Raw genomic sequence first — 16,081 nt, 5'->3', positions numbered from 1 at the left:
TTCCCTGGTGGTCTAGTGGTTAAGACTGCACTTCCACTTCAAGGGACATGGGTTCGATTCCTGGCTGGGGAACTAAGACCCCACATACTACGAAGGGCAGGGAAAAGAAAAAAAAAAAAAAAAAGGAAACTAAGATTTAGGGAATCCTCTAAGTAAATATGGAAAATTCCCTCTGCTTTTTACTTCCCTAATATAAAAGAAAATCAAGGATCTTTTCTTTAGCATTATAGAACTTAAGTATTTACCCTGTCTGCTTCAGCTCCCTTCTCAATTTCAATTTACAAATCCCATCCAACTGACAGGCAAATACCCCACTGAATTTGGAGTGAGCTGGAATTGAGTCACTAGTCCTATGATCTTGCACAAATTATTTAACCTTTCTGAATTTCAGGTTCCTTGTGTACAAAACCAAAGCACTTGCTCTTTCTGTCTCACTGCATTGCCATGAGGAAGAAATGGTCTAAGCCATTTGAGAACAAAGTGCTAACATTCAAAGGACTACCCAAACAGGAGATAGCCCCAGGTTTTGAGTTTGTCAGCTACGAAACTGTCCCCAGAAAGTATGAGGCAAGAGGCAGGAGAAAGAAAAACAATCATATCTCATTATTTGTGCCCTGGGAGTCATTCAGAAAAGATGTCCATTTATAATTCATCACGGGTTTGGTTATGTTTTGTTAGACACATGAGTCCCTAAATCACATGAGATTAAAAAAAAAAAAAAAGAAAAATTTGCTATAATTGCCACAACCAAGTGAACAAAAATAACAAATTGCTTCTTGGACTTAATACTGGGATGGTTAATTATAATGAGTTCAATACTGGACTCTCTTACTGATACAGGGAGGTGCTTACAGTGAAATGGAATGGCTGTGTCAGCAGTTTTTGCCTCCTCTGCTTGCTTCAGGTTCAGCAGGGTAGATGCAAAGAGAGGGTTATTGATGAAATGCTTCATATAGTGCTTCTCACACTCCTCCTTGGTCTTGGTGCACATCTGATTGGCTACATCCTGCCTAGAGTGTGGAAAGTGAGAAAAGGAAGCAGAGTTTTCATTTATACACAATGGTCAAAGTATGGTTTGTTCTTTCCATATTTTAAGTCCTACTGATATAATGTGTGGAACTTGATACCTCCAAACTGGTATCATGCAGCTACTGGCTGAACAGTGAGACAAATATAAACATAGCATTGGTATAATCTGATGTTTCAAATTCTGCTATTCATTGATAGAGGTGCCAATATCTAAAAAGCCCTTTTCTTTCCACCAAAATAAGGAAGATCACTAGAAAATCTGTGAATTTCCCTGTGAGCTAGGCTCTATCAAAAGAATTGCTATAATTAATAATAAGCCACTTCAGAATATTTATATTTGCATATTTTATAGTTTACAAAAAACACTTCATGTGAACAAACATTTCTTTACTAGAGCTCTCATGACAGACCAAGCTCTAAGCTGGAAATACGTACAAGATAATTTAAATCAATGCTAGTATTAACTGTATAGTGTATTTACTATCTCAGTTTCACAGATGAAAAAAATGAGGCCCCAAGAGGGTAACAAACTTGCTTAAGAACACAAAGCACGGACGTGTCAAAGCCACTTAATTTGTACTGAAGAACCCTGACTCCTGGCCCAGATGATACAGAGGTAGAGGTGAAATCTCTCCAAGTCCCCTCTCAACCTCTCTCTTCCACGATACTTCACTTATATCGTGCCTCCACAGGTACCACTATGCTCTGATTTATGTACTTCAACCAACTGTACATATATGCTGATTCACCTACTAGACTACAAGCTTCCTGAAGATAGGATACATGTCATAATTCTTGGCTCCAGCATCCTCACCACCAAGTTTAGTGCCTTACCCATAGCGGAGAGAGAAACGATGGTCTTTCTGTGGTCTTTGCTAAGGAAGGGGTAAAAAGAGGAATAGCCCCTTTTAGACAAAAAATGAAAAACTAGGCCAAAGAAGACTAGCAAGAAAATGATCACTTTTTTCTATCTTCTTTGGTATTCCCATAGTAAACAAAATTTTATGATGCTTAACAAATATAAGTAAAATGTGAATGGAACTCAAATCTCTTTCTTCAAGGCCCTGGACATAAGCGAGGCAGCATAGTGTATCTTATCAACATCTGATAGAGGATATACTCTAGGAAGTCAGGACAAGGAAGAGCTATTTAAGGGTCCTCTGGTAACATTAATAAACTATGTGGTCATAAGAAGTCATTTTTTAACTTCTTAAGCTTCAGATTCTTTATGAACAAAATAAATATTCAATAATGCCTCTGCTATCTAGTTCATAAAAAGAAATCATCAGTTTGAAAGTACTCCAAAAAGATAAAAAGGAAAGTAGCAGTATCATTATTAAGCAGTGTCACCTCATAAGGTAACTGAACGCTATTCAATTCTGCCATGCTAGGACTGACTAAGCAAGTATCTATAAAGCTAAACCAGAAAATGCGAATAGGTAGTCTATCAAATTTGAATCTCAGGCAAGCTATGGCCATTTATCTAAAGTCCGACTCACTCAAATGACAAGGCCATCTACAGCCCAGAAAAGTTCATAAAATCAGAAAGGAAGAATAACTAAGAGTTTACACTTCCCCACTATTCAGAGAGGAATAATCAACCTTCCGTGGTGTTGATATGTCCAAAGTGGTCTTTTAGAGCTGGTCAGTCACAGACCACTGAACACCCCGTAGCCCTGTGAGGCATTTCAGCCTTGGAAAAACAGGTGTAGAAGGGAAAAGGACTTGTCTCTAAGTCATGGGTCAAGAGAAAAGCAACATATGGCTCCTAACTCCTTTTTCTCAGGTTCCTCCTTTTAATTCAACAACACTGTCTTTTTGGAGACTGCTAGGGCAGGACAACCCTTCCTCCCAAGCTCTTACCAATTTCCAAAGCCACAGTCCATCACAGCTTCTAAAAGAGCCATTTCTTCTTGGGCAGTCCAGCTGGGATCAAGAACAGGAAAATCTGAGGTCTGAGGAAGAAAAAGTTCTGCCTAAGAACAGATAGAGAAATAAAACCCAGCAACCCCAAAAGTAATCCTAATTAAGTCCAATGGCTGTCACTCTCATGGTGTTGAGAGACGCCTGAAGAACGTTCTTACTAGTTGTTTGCACTCCCAAACTCTAGTTCTACCATTAGGATCTCCAATAAATATTATCAACCACAAGTGCCATTTAGCTCATGTAGAAATACGTTTCTTAAACTTAGCACAAAGGTAGAGATAAGTATAATAGTATGTTCCCATTTAGCTAAGAGAGGAATACAAATGTGTGTATTTCTATCTATTAAAATGCAAGATTAAATCACATATTAGAACCAGTTACCTATTGGGAAGGGAGGGAGAAGACAGGATGGAAAGGACAAGGATAAAAGCTGGTCTCTTTGAATATTCCTTTATTGTAGACCTGACTTTGAAAACATAAATACTGTACACTAAGTATTAAATTTTAAAATCACAAGAATCAAAAGTAAAATGTAACAAATTAACCTATGGATTAATTTTAAGGCATAATCACACAGAAAGAAGCAATCCCAGGTGACTTATGTTTATTGTAGAATATACTTTAAAAAGTAAAACGAACTGCCAAAAAAAATCAAGTAGTGATTGACAACTATTGTTTTCAAGTAGTGTTGGCAGGGTTATTCTGAGATTATTATATGTTGATGTAGTATGGGATAAAGCTGTTAAGTAACTGTACTGGTGTCACTGGACAGTGGGATTTGGGGCTTGGGGAAAAAAAGATAGGTGACCTATGAGGTTATGTAAAACCATGTGGTCTTGTATTTGAAATGGAAGTTTTAGTATGAACTCATGATGTATTTTGTCTTAAAAGAAAAATACCCCCCAGTATGTATGTGAGGGGTAAAATATAGGGGTCAAGAAGTGGGAGGTACAAACTATTGGGTGTAAGACAGGCTACAAGGATGTATTTGTACAACACAGGGAATATAGCCAATATTTTGTAGTAACTGTAAATGAAGTGTAACCTTTAAAAACTGTATAAGAAATTTCCAAAAAAACAAAAAAAAAACCTGCCCTAACACTGTTCAATGAAAACATCTAGGAAAAATGACTAATCCAACAACAATGAACACTTCAAGTGCCCTGTGTGTGGTCTCTAAGTACAATTTGCCACTAACGGAACCAGAGCTCTTTCAAGAAAAGACTCATTTTAGTTTGGGGGAGGAAATGTACAAGATGAGACTGGAACATTTTGTTATACTGGAAAACAAAGAAACTCTCAAAGAATATAAGGGTCATGTCAAAAGGATTCAGAGGTCAACTTGTAGAGGCTCTCACCAACTAAAAATGTAACATTTTGAATATTAAAAAGAATAACAATTGCAAAGGTTTAAAACATGCCAAACATCCTCAATGTCTAGAGGATGCCAGAGAAGGAACTCATACATTCAAAACTGGTAAACAGAGGGAAATAATTTATCCTGCCTTTCTGTACAAACTTTACCTCAGTGGGATGTTTCTTTTTATAGAATTATTTTAACTCCTAAATTAAAAGAAGTGATAGAATTAAAAGATAACTATGTATTTTGCAATCTTAGATGAACAAATCTAGACAATGATCGTGAATGAATCTGATATAGCCAATACATGTTACTACTAATTTGTAGGAAACACAGAAGTAAGAGGAACATGTTAATCGGCAAAATCTAGACTGTACTAACATCTATAAGACAAACAACGCAGGTTTCTAAACAATCAAACTATATGAAACAGGAGAAAGAGTGAGGGAGGGGTAGGAAGGAGAGGAAGAACCCATAGGATATGGGTTAACCATATGAGGTAACCAACCTAGAATAGTTAAAAAACAGCAACAACAACAAATGTCACACAAGAGCCTGGGCTTCCCTGGTGGCTCAGCAGGTGAAGAATCTACCTACAATGCAGGAGATGCACAGGAGACATGGGTTCAATCCCTGGGTGGGGAAGACACCCTGGAGAAGAAAATGGCAACCCACTAGAGTATTCTTGTCTGGGAAATCCCACGGACAGAGGAGCCTGGCAGGCTATAGTCCATGGAGTTGCAAAGAGTTAGACGTGACTGACGCACGCGCACACACACACACACACGAGATCTTAAGGAATTCTCACACACACACACACACACACACACACACACACACACGCGCTCGCGCAAGATCTTTAGGAATTCTCCTAGCTGGCATGCTACAACTAAGAATTCGCATGCCGCAACGATGAGACAAGATCCCTACAACTAAGACCCTGCATGGCAAAATAAATAAATAAACAGAAGAGCGATCCTTCAATCACACAGGTGTTCAGAAATTCTTCCATCTTCTGTTAATGACACACACACATAAAAAACCCTCTGTGATCTGTCAAATTATATTACTAATAAGCGATACATTTTATTGGAGCGCCTACTAGGAATATGCCTCACATGAGGCTGGAAGAAGCACAAGCTGGAATCAAGATTGCTGGGAGAAATATCAATAATCACAGATATGCAGATGACACTACCCTTATGGCACAAAGTGAAGAGGAACTCAAAAGCCTCTTGATGAAAGTGAAAGAGGAGAGTGAAAAGGTTGGCTTGAAGCTCAACATTCAGAAAACAAAGATCATGGCATCTGGTCCCATCACTTCATGGGAAATAAGATGGAGAAACAGTGGAAACAGTGTCAGACTTTATTTTTTGGGGGCTCCAAAATCACTGCAGATGCTGATTGCAGCCATGAAATTAAAAGACGCTTACTCCTTGGAAGGAAAGTTATGACCAACCTTGATAGCATATTAAAAAGCAGAGACATTACTTTGCAACAAACGTCTGTCTAGTCAAGGCTATGGTTTTTCCCGTGGTCATGTATGGATGTGAGAGTTGGACTGTGAAGAAAGCTGAGCGTCGAAGAATTGATGCTTTTGAACTGTGGTGTTGGAGAAGACTCTTGAGACTCCTTGTACCGCAAGGAGATCCAACCAGTCCATTCTAAGGGAGATCGATCCTGGGTGTTCATTGGAAGGACTGATGCTAAAGCTGAAACTGCAATACTTTGACCACCTCATGCGACGAGTTGACTCACTGGAAAAGACTCTGATGCTGGGAAGGATTGGGGGCGGGAGGAGAAGGGGACAACAGAGAATGAGACAGCTGGATGGCATCACCGACTCTGTGGACATGAGTTTGAGTGAACTCCGGGAGTTGGTGATGGACAGGGAGGCCTGGCGTGCTGCGATTCATGGGGTAGCGGAGAGTCGGACACGACTGAGCGACTGAACTGAACTGAACAGAGGTACTATGAGATCCAAATGAGAAATTTCAGAGCCTGTATCTGTATTAAATTCAAAATAATCACTCAATCTGGAAAGTACCATAAATACAGGCAAATACAACTCATAGTTGAAAAGCCTGTATTTCTGAAAGTGTATTTTCTAATATTAATTAGCCATCACCAACTTTACTATAAGATAAACCAGAAAGACTTTCTAAACCAAAACTAAATGGGCATATAAGGCAGTTTTTCTTAAAGTTGAATCAGTGTTTTTCAATTTCTGAACCCAATCTTGGCCCTACTGAACAAGAATCTCTAATAGCGAGGTCTAGGAATTTTAATATTAAGAAGCTCCCAGGTGATTCTTATGCACTAAAGTTTAAGAATCACTGGTATAAAGGGTGTGGCAAAAAGAGGTGCCTTGACTTGTTCAAGGTTCTAAGAATTATAAGACAAAAATAGGCAAAGAACTTAGAAATCTTGATTAATGCACCACCCACCACAGCATGAGTAACTTCTAAAAATACAGCACTGTGAGATGGCAAAAGTACTGAAAACCATTTAAAGTTTTCTGAGGCTTCATATGGAAAAAAAAAAAATCAAGGTTTTAGTGGCTTCATGTATAGAAAACCAAAATTTGGTCATCATTCCTATGGAAGGAGATTCATCTTTTCCTTATCTGGGAGTAAAGACTAGAAGAAAAAAAAAGAGCATTAGTAATCTCCAAAAGTGCTATAAAATAAAGAACAGAATTCTGAAATGTGTTTGTATGGGTGTAGAATATGTGAGAAAAAAGAATGATGTAATCTGAAGAGTTAGATGGACTTGGAGAGAAACTTCATGCCGTCAGCATTAGGCAGAAGGCATGGTGCCCAGAATAGTTAAAGAGAGTTCATGGTCAGTCTTCCTGCAGAGGATAATCTCAATCTACTCAAAGTACACTGAATCACAATTCAAATAAATAAATATATATTTTGCTTCTTAGCATTCTTGTGTGAATTTGGGACGAATAAAGCTAACTTTTGAAGATGGGATAACCTTAGTGAAATGAACTCAGAGCCACAGCTACTCTGACCACACTCTTCCTCCAACCCTGCATTCATTTTGCAATTAACAAAAGGGAAACAAAAGGGGAAAAAATTCATATTTCATATATTCCACATCATATGTTGTCAGAGAAATCCAAGTTAAAATGAGACAGCACCATATACCTATCAGAATGGCCAAAACCCAGAACACTGACAACACCAAATGCTGGCAAGGGTGTGGAGCAACAGGCTCTTCCACTGCTGGTGGTTACACAAAATGGCACAGCCACTTTGGGCAGTTTGACAGTTTCTTACAAAACAAAACATACCCTTACCATATGATCCAGCAATCATGTTTCTTGGTATTTACCCAAAGGATCTGAAAACTTAGGTCTGAAGAAAAACCTGTAAGTGGATATCTATAGTTGCTTTATTCTTAATTGTCAAAACTTGGAAGCAACCAAGATATCCTTCAGTAGGTGGATGAATAAATAAACTGTGGTACATCTAGACAACAGACTATTATTCAGGGCTAAAAAAGAAACAAGCTATCAAGCCATGAAAAGACATGCAGGAAACTCATATACATATTAGTGAAAGAAGCCAATCTGAAAAGGGTACACTCTGTACCCAACTCCACAACATTTTGGAAAAGGCAAAACCATGGAGGTCGTAAAAAGATCCATGGTTGCCAGGAGTTAGGGGGAGGGGTGGATGAAGAAGCAGAACACAGAAGATTTTTAGGACCATGAACCTACTCTGTATCATACTATAATGGCAGATACGTGTCATTCTGTATTTCCACAAATCTACAGAATGTGTTAACACGCAGAGTGAACCCTAATAAAAACTATGGACTTTGGGTGATAATGAGGGTCAATGTAGGTTCCTCAGTGATAATTTATGTGCAATTCTGCTGGGGGATGCTGATAACAGGGGAGGCTATGCATTTGTGGGGGCAGAGGATACATGCGCAATTTCTGTACTTTGTACTCAATTTCGCTGTCAATTTCGCTGTGAACTTAAAACTGATCTAAAAATCAAAGCCTAATATTAAAAAATATATTCCAAACCTTATAATTAGTGAAGAAACTACTTAGAAGACTGAGGTGTTTAGAGAGAGGTAGGGGAAGGCCAGACAGTTGGCTGCCAAGAACTCTTACAAAGGAACATTTCTTTGACTCATTCATTATGGACCAGGACCTGACTCTCGGCATTACAGGCCCAAAAATTCACTCAAGGCTTCACAAATAAGACTTGGAGATGCTGAGTTACCCTTTTCAAACTTCTGAAAGATAGAAGTAGACATGCTACAGCACTGTGGTAGACAGAATTCTAAAGATGCCCCCCACTCCCCAAAGATTCTTGTTCCCTGATTAGTCAAACACTGACTAAATATTCCTGTGAAGGGACTGCGCTGACCAGGTACTAATTAACTGACTGTAAAATAGGGCGATTATGCAGGTGAATCCACTGTAATCACATAGGCCTTAAAAGAGAGAGAAGAGTCAGAGAGATCCAGCACAGGAGTTATGAACCAGGAGAGGTCAGAGAGGCCAAGTATTTCATCAATAACCTTCAAGGCCACCCTGCTGTTGGTAGCTTTGAATATGGACAAAGGGGGTCAGGAACCTCTACAGACTGAGAGCAAGTCCTGGCCAACAATCAAGAAGGAAACAGTATCATCACTCCTACAACCTCCAGGCAGTGAATTCTGTCAACAACTTGAGTGAGAATGGGAAGGGACTGAAAGTGGATTCTCCCCTAGGGTCACCAGATAAAAATCCAGACAGACCAATACTTTCATTTCAGTCTTACGGAATCTGGAGTAAACCAATGGACATAATTGGTCTCCTGACCAACAGAACTGTGATATGATAAATTCCTGTTGTCTTAAGCTGCTTCATTTTTGATAAGTTGTTTGTTATGGCAACAAGAGAAAACTACATAAGTATCAATAGATTAATCCATGATGTAAACAACTGTCAAGAATATGCCCAACCAGTATTCCTTCCTTTAAAACCACCAAAGGAGGCCAAATGTAAGAAAACTACTTGGTGAACCAGGAGACAGGCTCTGATAACAGACAAAGGTACTGTATACACGCCTGCCAAGCATACCAGATATTACTTTGGCTTAGTAAAGTGCCCACGCCTCTGGCTAGATATTGGAATGCATGCTGTCACTTCAGTCATGTCTGACTCTATGCGACCCTCCCAGCTGTCCATGGGATTCTCCAGGCAAGAATACTGGAGTGGGTTCCCATTTCCTTCTCCAAGATATTGGAAGGACACTACTAATATCCATCCGTCTCTCATTCCTTCTTTATAGGTATCAAAAAAGTCAATCAAATTATAGCCAAGTCTTACTCTGGCCTATGAGTCAATCTATCTCTTCAAAGTAATTTTATATATTACTATATCATTCACCCTACATTCATTTCACAACTTAACTCTCTGAGGGTAACCAATTTCTCCAAGGCCGAGAAGGAGGAGTCCTAGACATAAATCTCACCACTGCCCACATGAACCACATAAAAATACCATTATCCAAACACAGCAACAATACATCTACTATGTTTATAAATGAACCTAGAAAGCAGCAAACCTCTGATCCTTACATAGTAAATCTCAAAGAATACTTCCTTTAAATTCCTTCTAAATTAAACCAAAAATCTGAGTATATAAAATGATTTTCAGACTTGAATGCTTTAGTAGATCCATAAAATCCTAAAAGCTTATTGGGCAATGATTACCTAATTCAGACGTGGGGGAAAGAAAAGGGAGATACTTGCAGGTGAATAATGACTAATATCCAGTATAAAATTTGAAAATGAAGGGAAATTCTTACAACTTCATTACCATTATTTCATAAGTATGATCACTTTGATGTTTCTTGTACTCAAATCCTCGCGTGAAACACTGCAAAAGAAAGGAAAATTAAGTTACCCAAAAGTTACATTTTGAAATGCTTTCTTAAAGGATAGAAGATGACTTGGGGTATTTTACTCTTGAATGAGTTTTTAAGAAAAAGGTTAGGTTCATGATCACAGCTTTTCAATGGCCCTCATAGAGAAAAAACAACAATCTGGGAAAAAAGACTTATTCCTAGGACAACTCCTCCTTTTAGAAAAGCATAAGCCCTGGAAGCAGATGGTCTAAAATTGAATCCTTGCTCTTAGTGTATTTCAGCAATTCTAAGATATATTTTGTCATATTTTAAAACTGTGAAATGTGGATTTGTCTTATAATAAAAAGTGTATTACAACTTTCATCAGCCATTTTTACACTTTAACATCTCTGAAATTGGGATGTTTCTTTTAATCAATAGCATTCTGGATCTGATAAAATATGGTATTTGCTGTGTGACCTTGAAGCAATTATTTAACCTCTCTTTGGCCGAATTTCCTCTGTAAAATAGGAATACTAATCATTACTTACTTTCTAGGGCTGAAGTGCGGAGAAGGCAATAGCAAGCCACTCCAGTACTCTTGCCTAGAAAATCCCATGAATGGAGGAGCCTGGTAGGCTGCAGTCCGTGGGGTCGCTAAGGGTTGGACACGACTGAGCGACTTCACTTTCACTTTTCACTTTCACACATTGGAGAAGGAAATGGCAACCCGCTCCAGTGTTCTTGCCTGGAGAATCCCAGGGACGGGGAAGCCTGGTGGGCTTCCGTCTATGGGGTCGCACAGAGTCGGACACGACTGAAGTGACTTAGCAGCAGGGCTGCAGTGATGATTTACAAGTTTATTCATGCAAAGTACTCAAAATAGAGCCTGGCACAGAGTTAGCACTTATCAGTACTGCTATTACTATCATCATTGACAGAACACTTTGTTCCTTTGTCACCTGCCCAAACATCACTCTTCAATAAGATAAAAAACAGTGTCACAGGGGGTATCAAAAGGAATAATCCTCCAATTCTATTTCCTGTAGTCCCAATACTTGAAATCTACTGGCAAAACAGCATTAGGTTGATACAGGAAGAAGTGGAATATTCAACAGACTATCTCATCCATCTTGCTCTGTTCTCCAATTTTTCACTGGTAAAATATGTAATTAAAGACTGACTAGAAAAAATAGATTTAACAAGGTACGGTCCTTCTGAGCAACTGACAGTCATCACTGAATTTACTATGCCTATAAAACTAGGCAAGCCTCCCCTTAATGAGTTACCTGTAAGCAGAGGAAAAAAGGAGGCGGACCACATTCTGCACACTTGATATAAGGCTCCATGAGGTAGGAGGAGCAGCCTCGGCAAGGTGGCTTATCAGAGGGATCATCTAGAATATAAAGAAAAATTACTAGCTTTAAAACACCGTATCACTATCTTCAGCACCAGAAGCTAGAAATCTGCAAATGATTACACAAGGTAATACACTGTGCTGAAAAGTTCATGGAGATAAGATGAACTCATTCCAAATAAGAAAACACAAAAATGATGTCCTTTTTATTTCAGGGCAGCTTTGTTCCTTCCTACAGCACCTACTATTTCAAGCATTTAAGTAGATATGGCACCTGCAGAGAAACAAACACAAGTTTTAACTGGAAGTCTCATAACGCCCACAATTTATTTTCCCATGGGAAAATAATGTCACATACATCCCTAACACATATACAGTTACAGACAAAGCCCATCTGACAAAATGTTAATAACTGCTGTATCTGGGTAATGGGCTACAAGTAATCACCGTACTGTTGTTTCAAATTTTTTACAAGTTTGAACTTTTTCATAATAAAAAGTTGGGGGCAAAAACTCTTTAATTATACACCTTGGGATGTACTAATTTATACCTGAGTTGGAAGTTTAACCTAGGACAGCTCCTCCCTTTCTCCCACAGTAAGCAGAGAACAGAGCAGACCTTCCTCCAGTTCCAATAACAATACTGTCTCTGAAATACCAAGGCAAAGGAGTACAACCCAAACTCTCTAAAGTTATAAAAATGCATACATGTGTGTCCCTGGCTGCCCCAAACTGCCACTCTCGAGTCAGGGCAACATAGCAGAGTTGTTCTCTGTGATCCACACGAATCGAAGAACACATGCTTTGAAGGTAGAGAAGGGATTTAATCTGTTTGGCCTGGGGCAAACACTTCTCACATTCTCTAATAGAATGTTTCTTCCTAAAATCCAAGAAACACTCTTCAAGGCACCTTTCCCTCCTTTAAGTGGTGATTATTATTCTTTTCTTTAGTTTCTAAATGAAGACCTTATCTTTCTGGCCAAAGCTTCAAAGTAAATACTTAAAACAGAAACTACCCCATTTCTCCCATTTCAATCAAAAATGATTTTATATTAATTGTCGATTTTTATCAAATTACCTTCTTCCTCACATCCTTTTAATGATACGCTTTTCTTTCCTCAAATAACAAAAAAATTGACCAATGACTGACTTAGTTTTTACTTTTGTGTCAAGAAGTAATTGTTTTACAAAAAATAATCCAACTTATAGAAAAAAATTGGAAGATACTTACAACTGAAAAAAACTAATAGAAAAATTTTAGACAATAAAAGAATGTCACCCTCTATTAACATTCTGATTTCCAGCCCTTCTTCCTTGTATGTGTGTGTATATATTTAACAAACACGAGATGCCACACTTGATGTTTTATAGCCTGTTTTTTTTTCCACTTGACAATATATTCTCAACATCTTTCATGACGGTACACAGAGATCTCCCTCATTCTTTTTAATAGATGAATAATATTCCAGTATATCAATTGCCTAACCTAGTGGTTTTCAACTGCCTCCTAGGAAAGCATTGTGTAAACCTGAGGAGATGCTTTCTTGTTGCCATAATGACTAGGAAGCACTCCTGCACTTAGCAGGCAGGGACCAGGGATGCTGGACATCCTACAGCACTCAAGATATTACTACACACCACAGACCTGGCCTGTCTACTGCACAACTTTCACATGTCCCACCAGATGTTCAAGTAGGTGAAAACTTATTCATAATTACATGACCTGAAACCTAATTACACATAAGACAAAATGTTTTTGATAGTTCTAATATGTATGGAATTTTCCAAGAAGGGAGCTGCATTACTTCAAGAGGAGATTTTATCTTGTTTTGTTCAGAATTTTACTAAGACTTAAGTTGTGGTATTTCTGAATCACCAACGCAACACACATGAATCACTGTGCATTTGTAGTTGTAATATGCACAGTGATTCAACATGTGAATACAAGCATCTGACTACTAAGGCATTATGTCTTCCACTGTAATGACTGAACATATTGAGATAGGTATTATTTTGTTATAAATTACATTATTATATATTACTTCTTTTATTTATCCTTTATAGTATAGTTAGAGTATTATTTTTATTTCTTTGAAATCATGGGCATAGATGTGTTATCTATACATTTCATTTCCAAATAGTAAAATAGGCTTTAAAAACATAAAAAACAAACACTGAGTCTCATAAGATTGAGAACCACTAGTCTAACCAGTTCCCTACTGTTGGGCATTTATGTTGTTTCCAATTTTTCACTATTATAAAAAATGCTGAAGTCAACGTTCCTGTACATTAGGTTCCTGTACAGTTTTGCACTATTGAAACTTGCCATTTTATATTGGAATAATTCTTAAATAAATATGGTTATGTTATACAGCATTTTAATGCACATTTCTTGCTTTATGTTTTTTTGCTAATGACCTAATACTTGCTATTTTATATTTTAGACTATAGAAATAATAGACAAAAAGCAAATTCAAGTGATTTTTTTACTCAAGTTCAAAATGGGTTGTAAAGCAGCAGAGACAATGCGCAACATCAACAACACATTTGGCCCAGGAAATGCTTAAACACACAGTGCAGTAGTGGTTCAAGAAGTTTTGCAAAGGAAACAAGAGCCTTGAAGATGAGGAGAACAGTGGCTGGCTATCAGAAGTAAACAACCAATTGAGAGCCATCATCGAAGTTGATCCTCTTACAACTACACAAGAAGCTGCTGAAGAACTCAATGTCGACCATTCTATGGTCGTTTGGCATTTGAAGCAAATTGGAAAGGTGAAAAAGCTTGCTAAGTGTGTGCCTCATGAACTGACTGAAATTTAAAAAATCATCATTTTGAAGTGTCGTCTTCTCTTATTCTACGCAACAACAAACCATTTCTTGATTAGACTATGACGTGCAATGAAAAGTGGATTGTATATGACAACCAGCAACAACCAGTTCAGTGGCTGGACCAAGAAGCAGCTCCAAAGCACTTCCCAAAGCCAAACTCCCGCCCAAAAAGGTCATGGTCACTGTTTGGTGGTCTGCTGCCAGTCTGATCTACTACAGCTTTCTGAATCTCAGCAAAACCATTACATCTGAGAAATATGCTCAGTTTACTGATGAAATGCACCAAAAACTAAAATGCCTGGTATTGGTCAACAGAAAGGACCCAATTCTTCATGACAATGCCTGACTGCATGTCACACAACCAAGGCTTCAAAAGTTGGACGAATTGGGCTATGAAGTTTTGCCTCATCTGCCATATTCACCTGACGTCCTGCCAACTGACTACCACTTCAAAAATCTTGACAACTTTTTGCAGGGAAAATGTTTTCATAACTAGCAGGAGGCAGAAAATGCTTTCCAAGAGTTTGTTGAATCCTGAAACATGGATTTTTACATTGTAAGAATAAATAAACTTATTTCTTGTTGGCAAAAATATGTCGGATTGCAATGCCTCCTATTCTGATTAATAAAGATAACTTTGAACCTAGCTATGATTTAAAATTCACGGTCCAAAACTGCAATTATGTTTGCAGCAACCTAATATGTTAACATTTCACATTTTGTTCCTCAGGATTCCTATTTCCCTATAGCTACAACTGTTGAGTATGCAGAAGGTTTCTGATACATATAGCCAAACTATCCCTCAAGGATCCAGAACTTTTCTGTAACCTAGGAGGAGGGAAAGAGTTTTTTTTAACAATCATTCAAAATCCAGAGGCAATAAAAGAGTAATAAATTTGACTACATAGACAAAATAAAAATCTCTTTCTTGGCAAAAAAAAAAAAAATCATAATATAGAAAGCAAATAAAGTAGAAGAAAATATTTGTAAACATATCAAAGACAAATATTTCTATGTTTCCTTAACATAGAAACCTTTAAAAACTGAGAGAAAGGAACTTCCCAGGTGGCACAGATGATAAGAATATGCCTGCCAATGCAGGGGTCACGGGTTCGATCCCTAGGCCAGGAAGATTCTGTGGGCCACAACTACTGGGCCCACGTACTCCAACTACTGGAAACCCATGTACTTCCAGAGCTTGTGCTCGGCAGCAAGAGAACCACAGCAATGGGAAGCCTGCACACCACAACAAAGAGCAGCTCCACGTGCTCCAACTAGAGAAAGCCTAAGAAAGGCAACAGACCCAGCTCAGCCAAAGCAGCAATTAAAAACAAAGAACTGAGAGGAAAAAAAGAACTAAATGAAGACATAATTAAGAAAGAGAGATGAATATGGACCTTTAACATGAAAAGACTTTCAACTTCACTCATAATAAGAGCAATCCACAGAAGGTTCTCACCCATCAGACTGGCAAAAATTCAAAAGCTTGATAATATAGTTTCTCAACAGCTGTGGGGAAATAGGCATCTTCATATATTGCCTATGGAAATGCAAAATGGCACAACTCCTATATAAGGGAATTTAGCAATATCTAAATATCCATTTATCTTTGGACACAGGAATTCCACTTTACCTGAATATACGCCTCCAACAATACAAGGTTATGCATTAGAATATTAATTGTAACTGCAAAAAACTATATTGATGTCCAAACACT

General features: G+C 38.1%; 1 protein-coding gene across 9 annotated transcripts in view; it reads right to left on the bottom strand.

Annotated features, from left to right (window-relative positions):
* The window catches only part of TADA2A (transcriptional adaptor 2A), a 44,274-nt gene that overhangs the window by 21,257 nt on the left and 6,936 nt on the right, over positions 1–16,081 (bottom strand). For all 9 annotated transcript variants that reach the window (XM_088828662.1, XM_088828666.1, XM_088828659.1 and 6 more), the window contains 4 exons: positions 11,469–11,575; positions 10,152–10,211; positions 2,893–2,984; positions 853–1,010 (listed from right to left, as the gene is read on the bottom strand). In XM_088828662.1, coding sequence (XP_088684788.1) covers positions 853–1,010; positions 2,893–2,984; positions 10,152–10,211; positions 11,469–11,575 — 417 coding nt within the window. The remainder of the gene's footprint in view (positions 1–852; positions 1,011–2,892; positions 2,985–10,151; positions 10,212–11,468; positions 11,576–16,081) is intronic.

The sequence above is a fragment of the Moschus berezovskii genome, chromosome 20, assembly GCF_049115385.1.
Source record: "Moschus berezovskii isolate FMDL1 chromosome 20, NW_MosBer_1.0, whole genome shotgun sequence".
Lineage (NCBI taxonomy): Eukaryota > Metazoa > Chordata > Mammalia > Artiodactyla > Moschidae > Moschus > Moschus berezovskii.
Note: the sequence above shows the minus strand (reverse complement) of the source record. Positions and strands in the feature narration are given on the sequence as shown.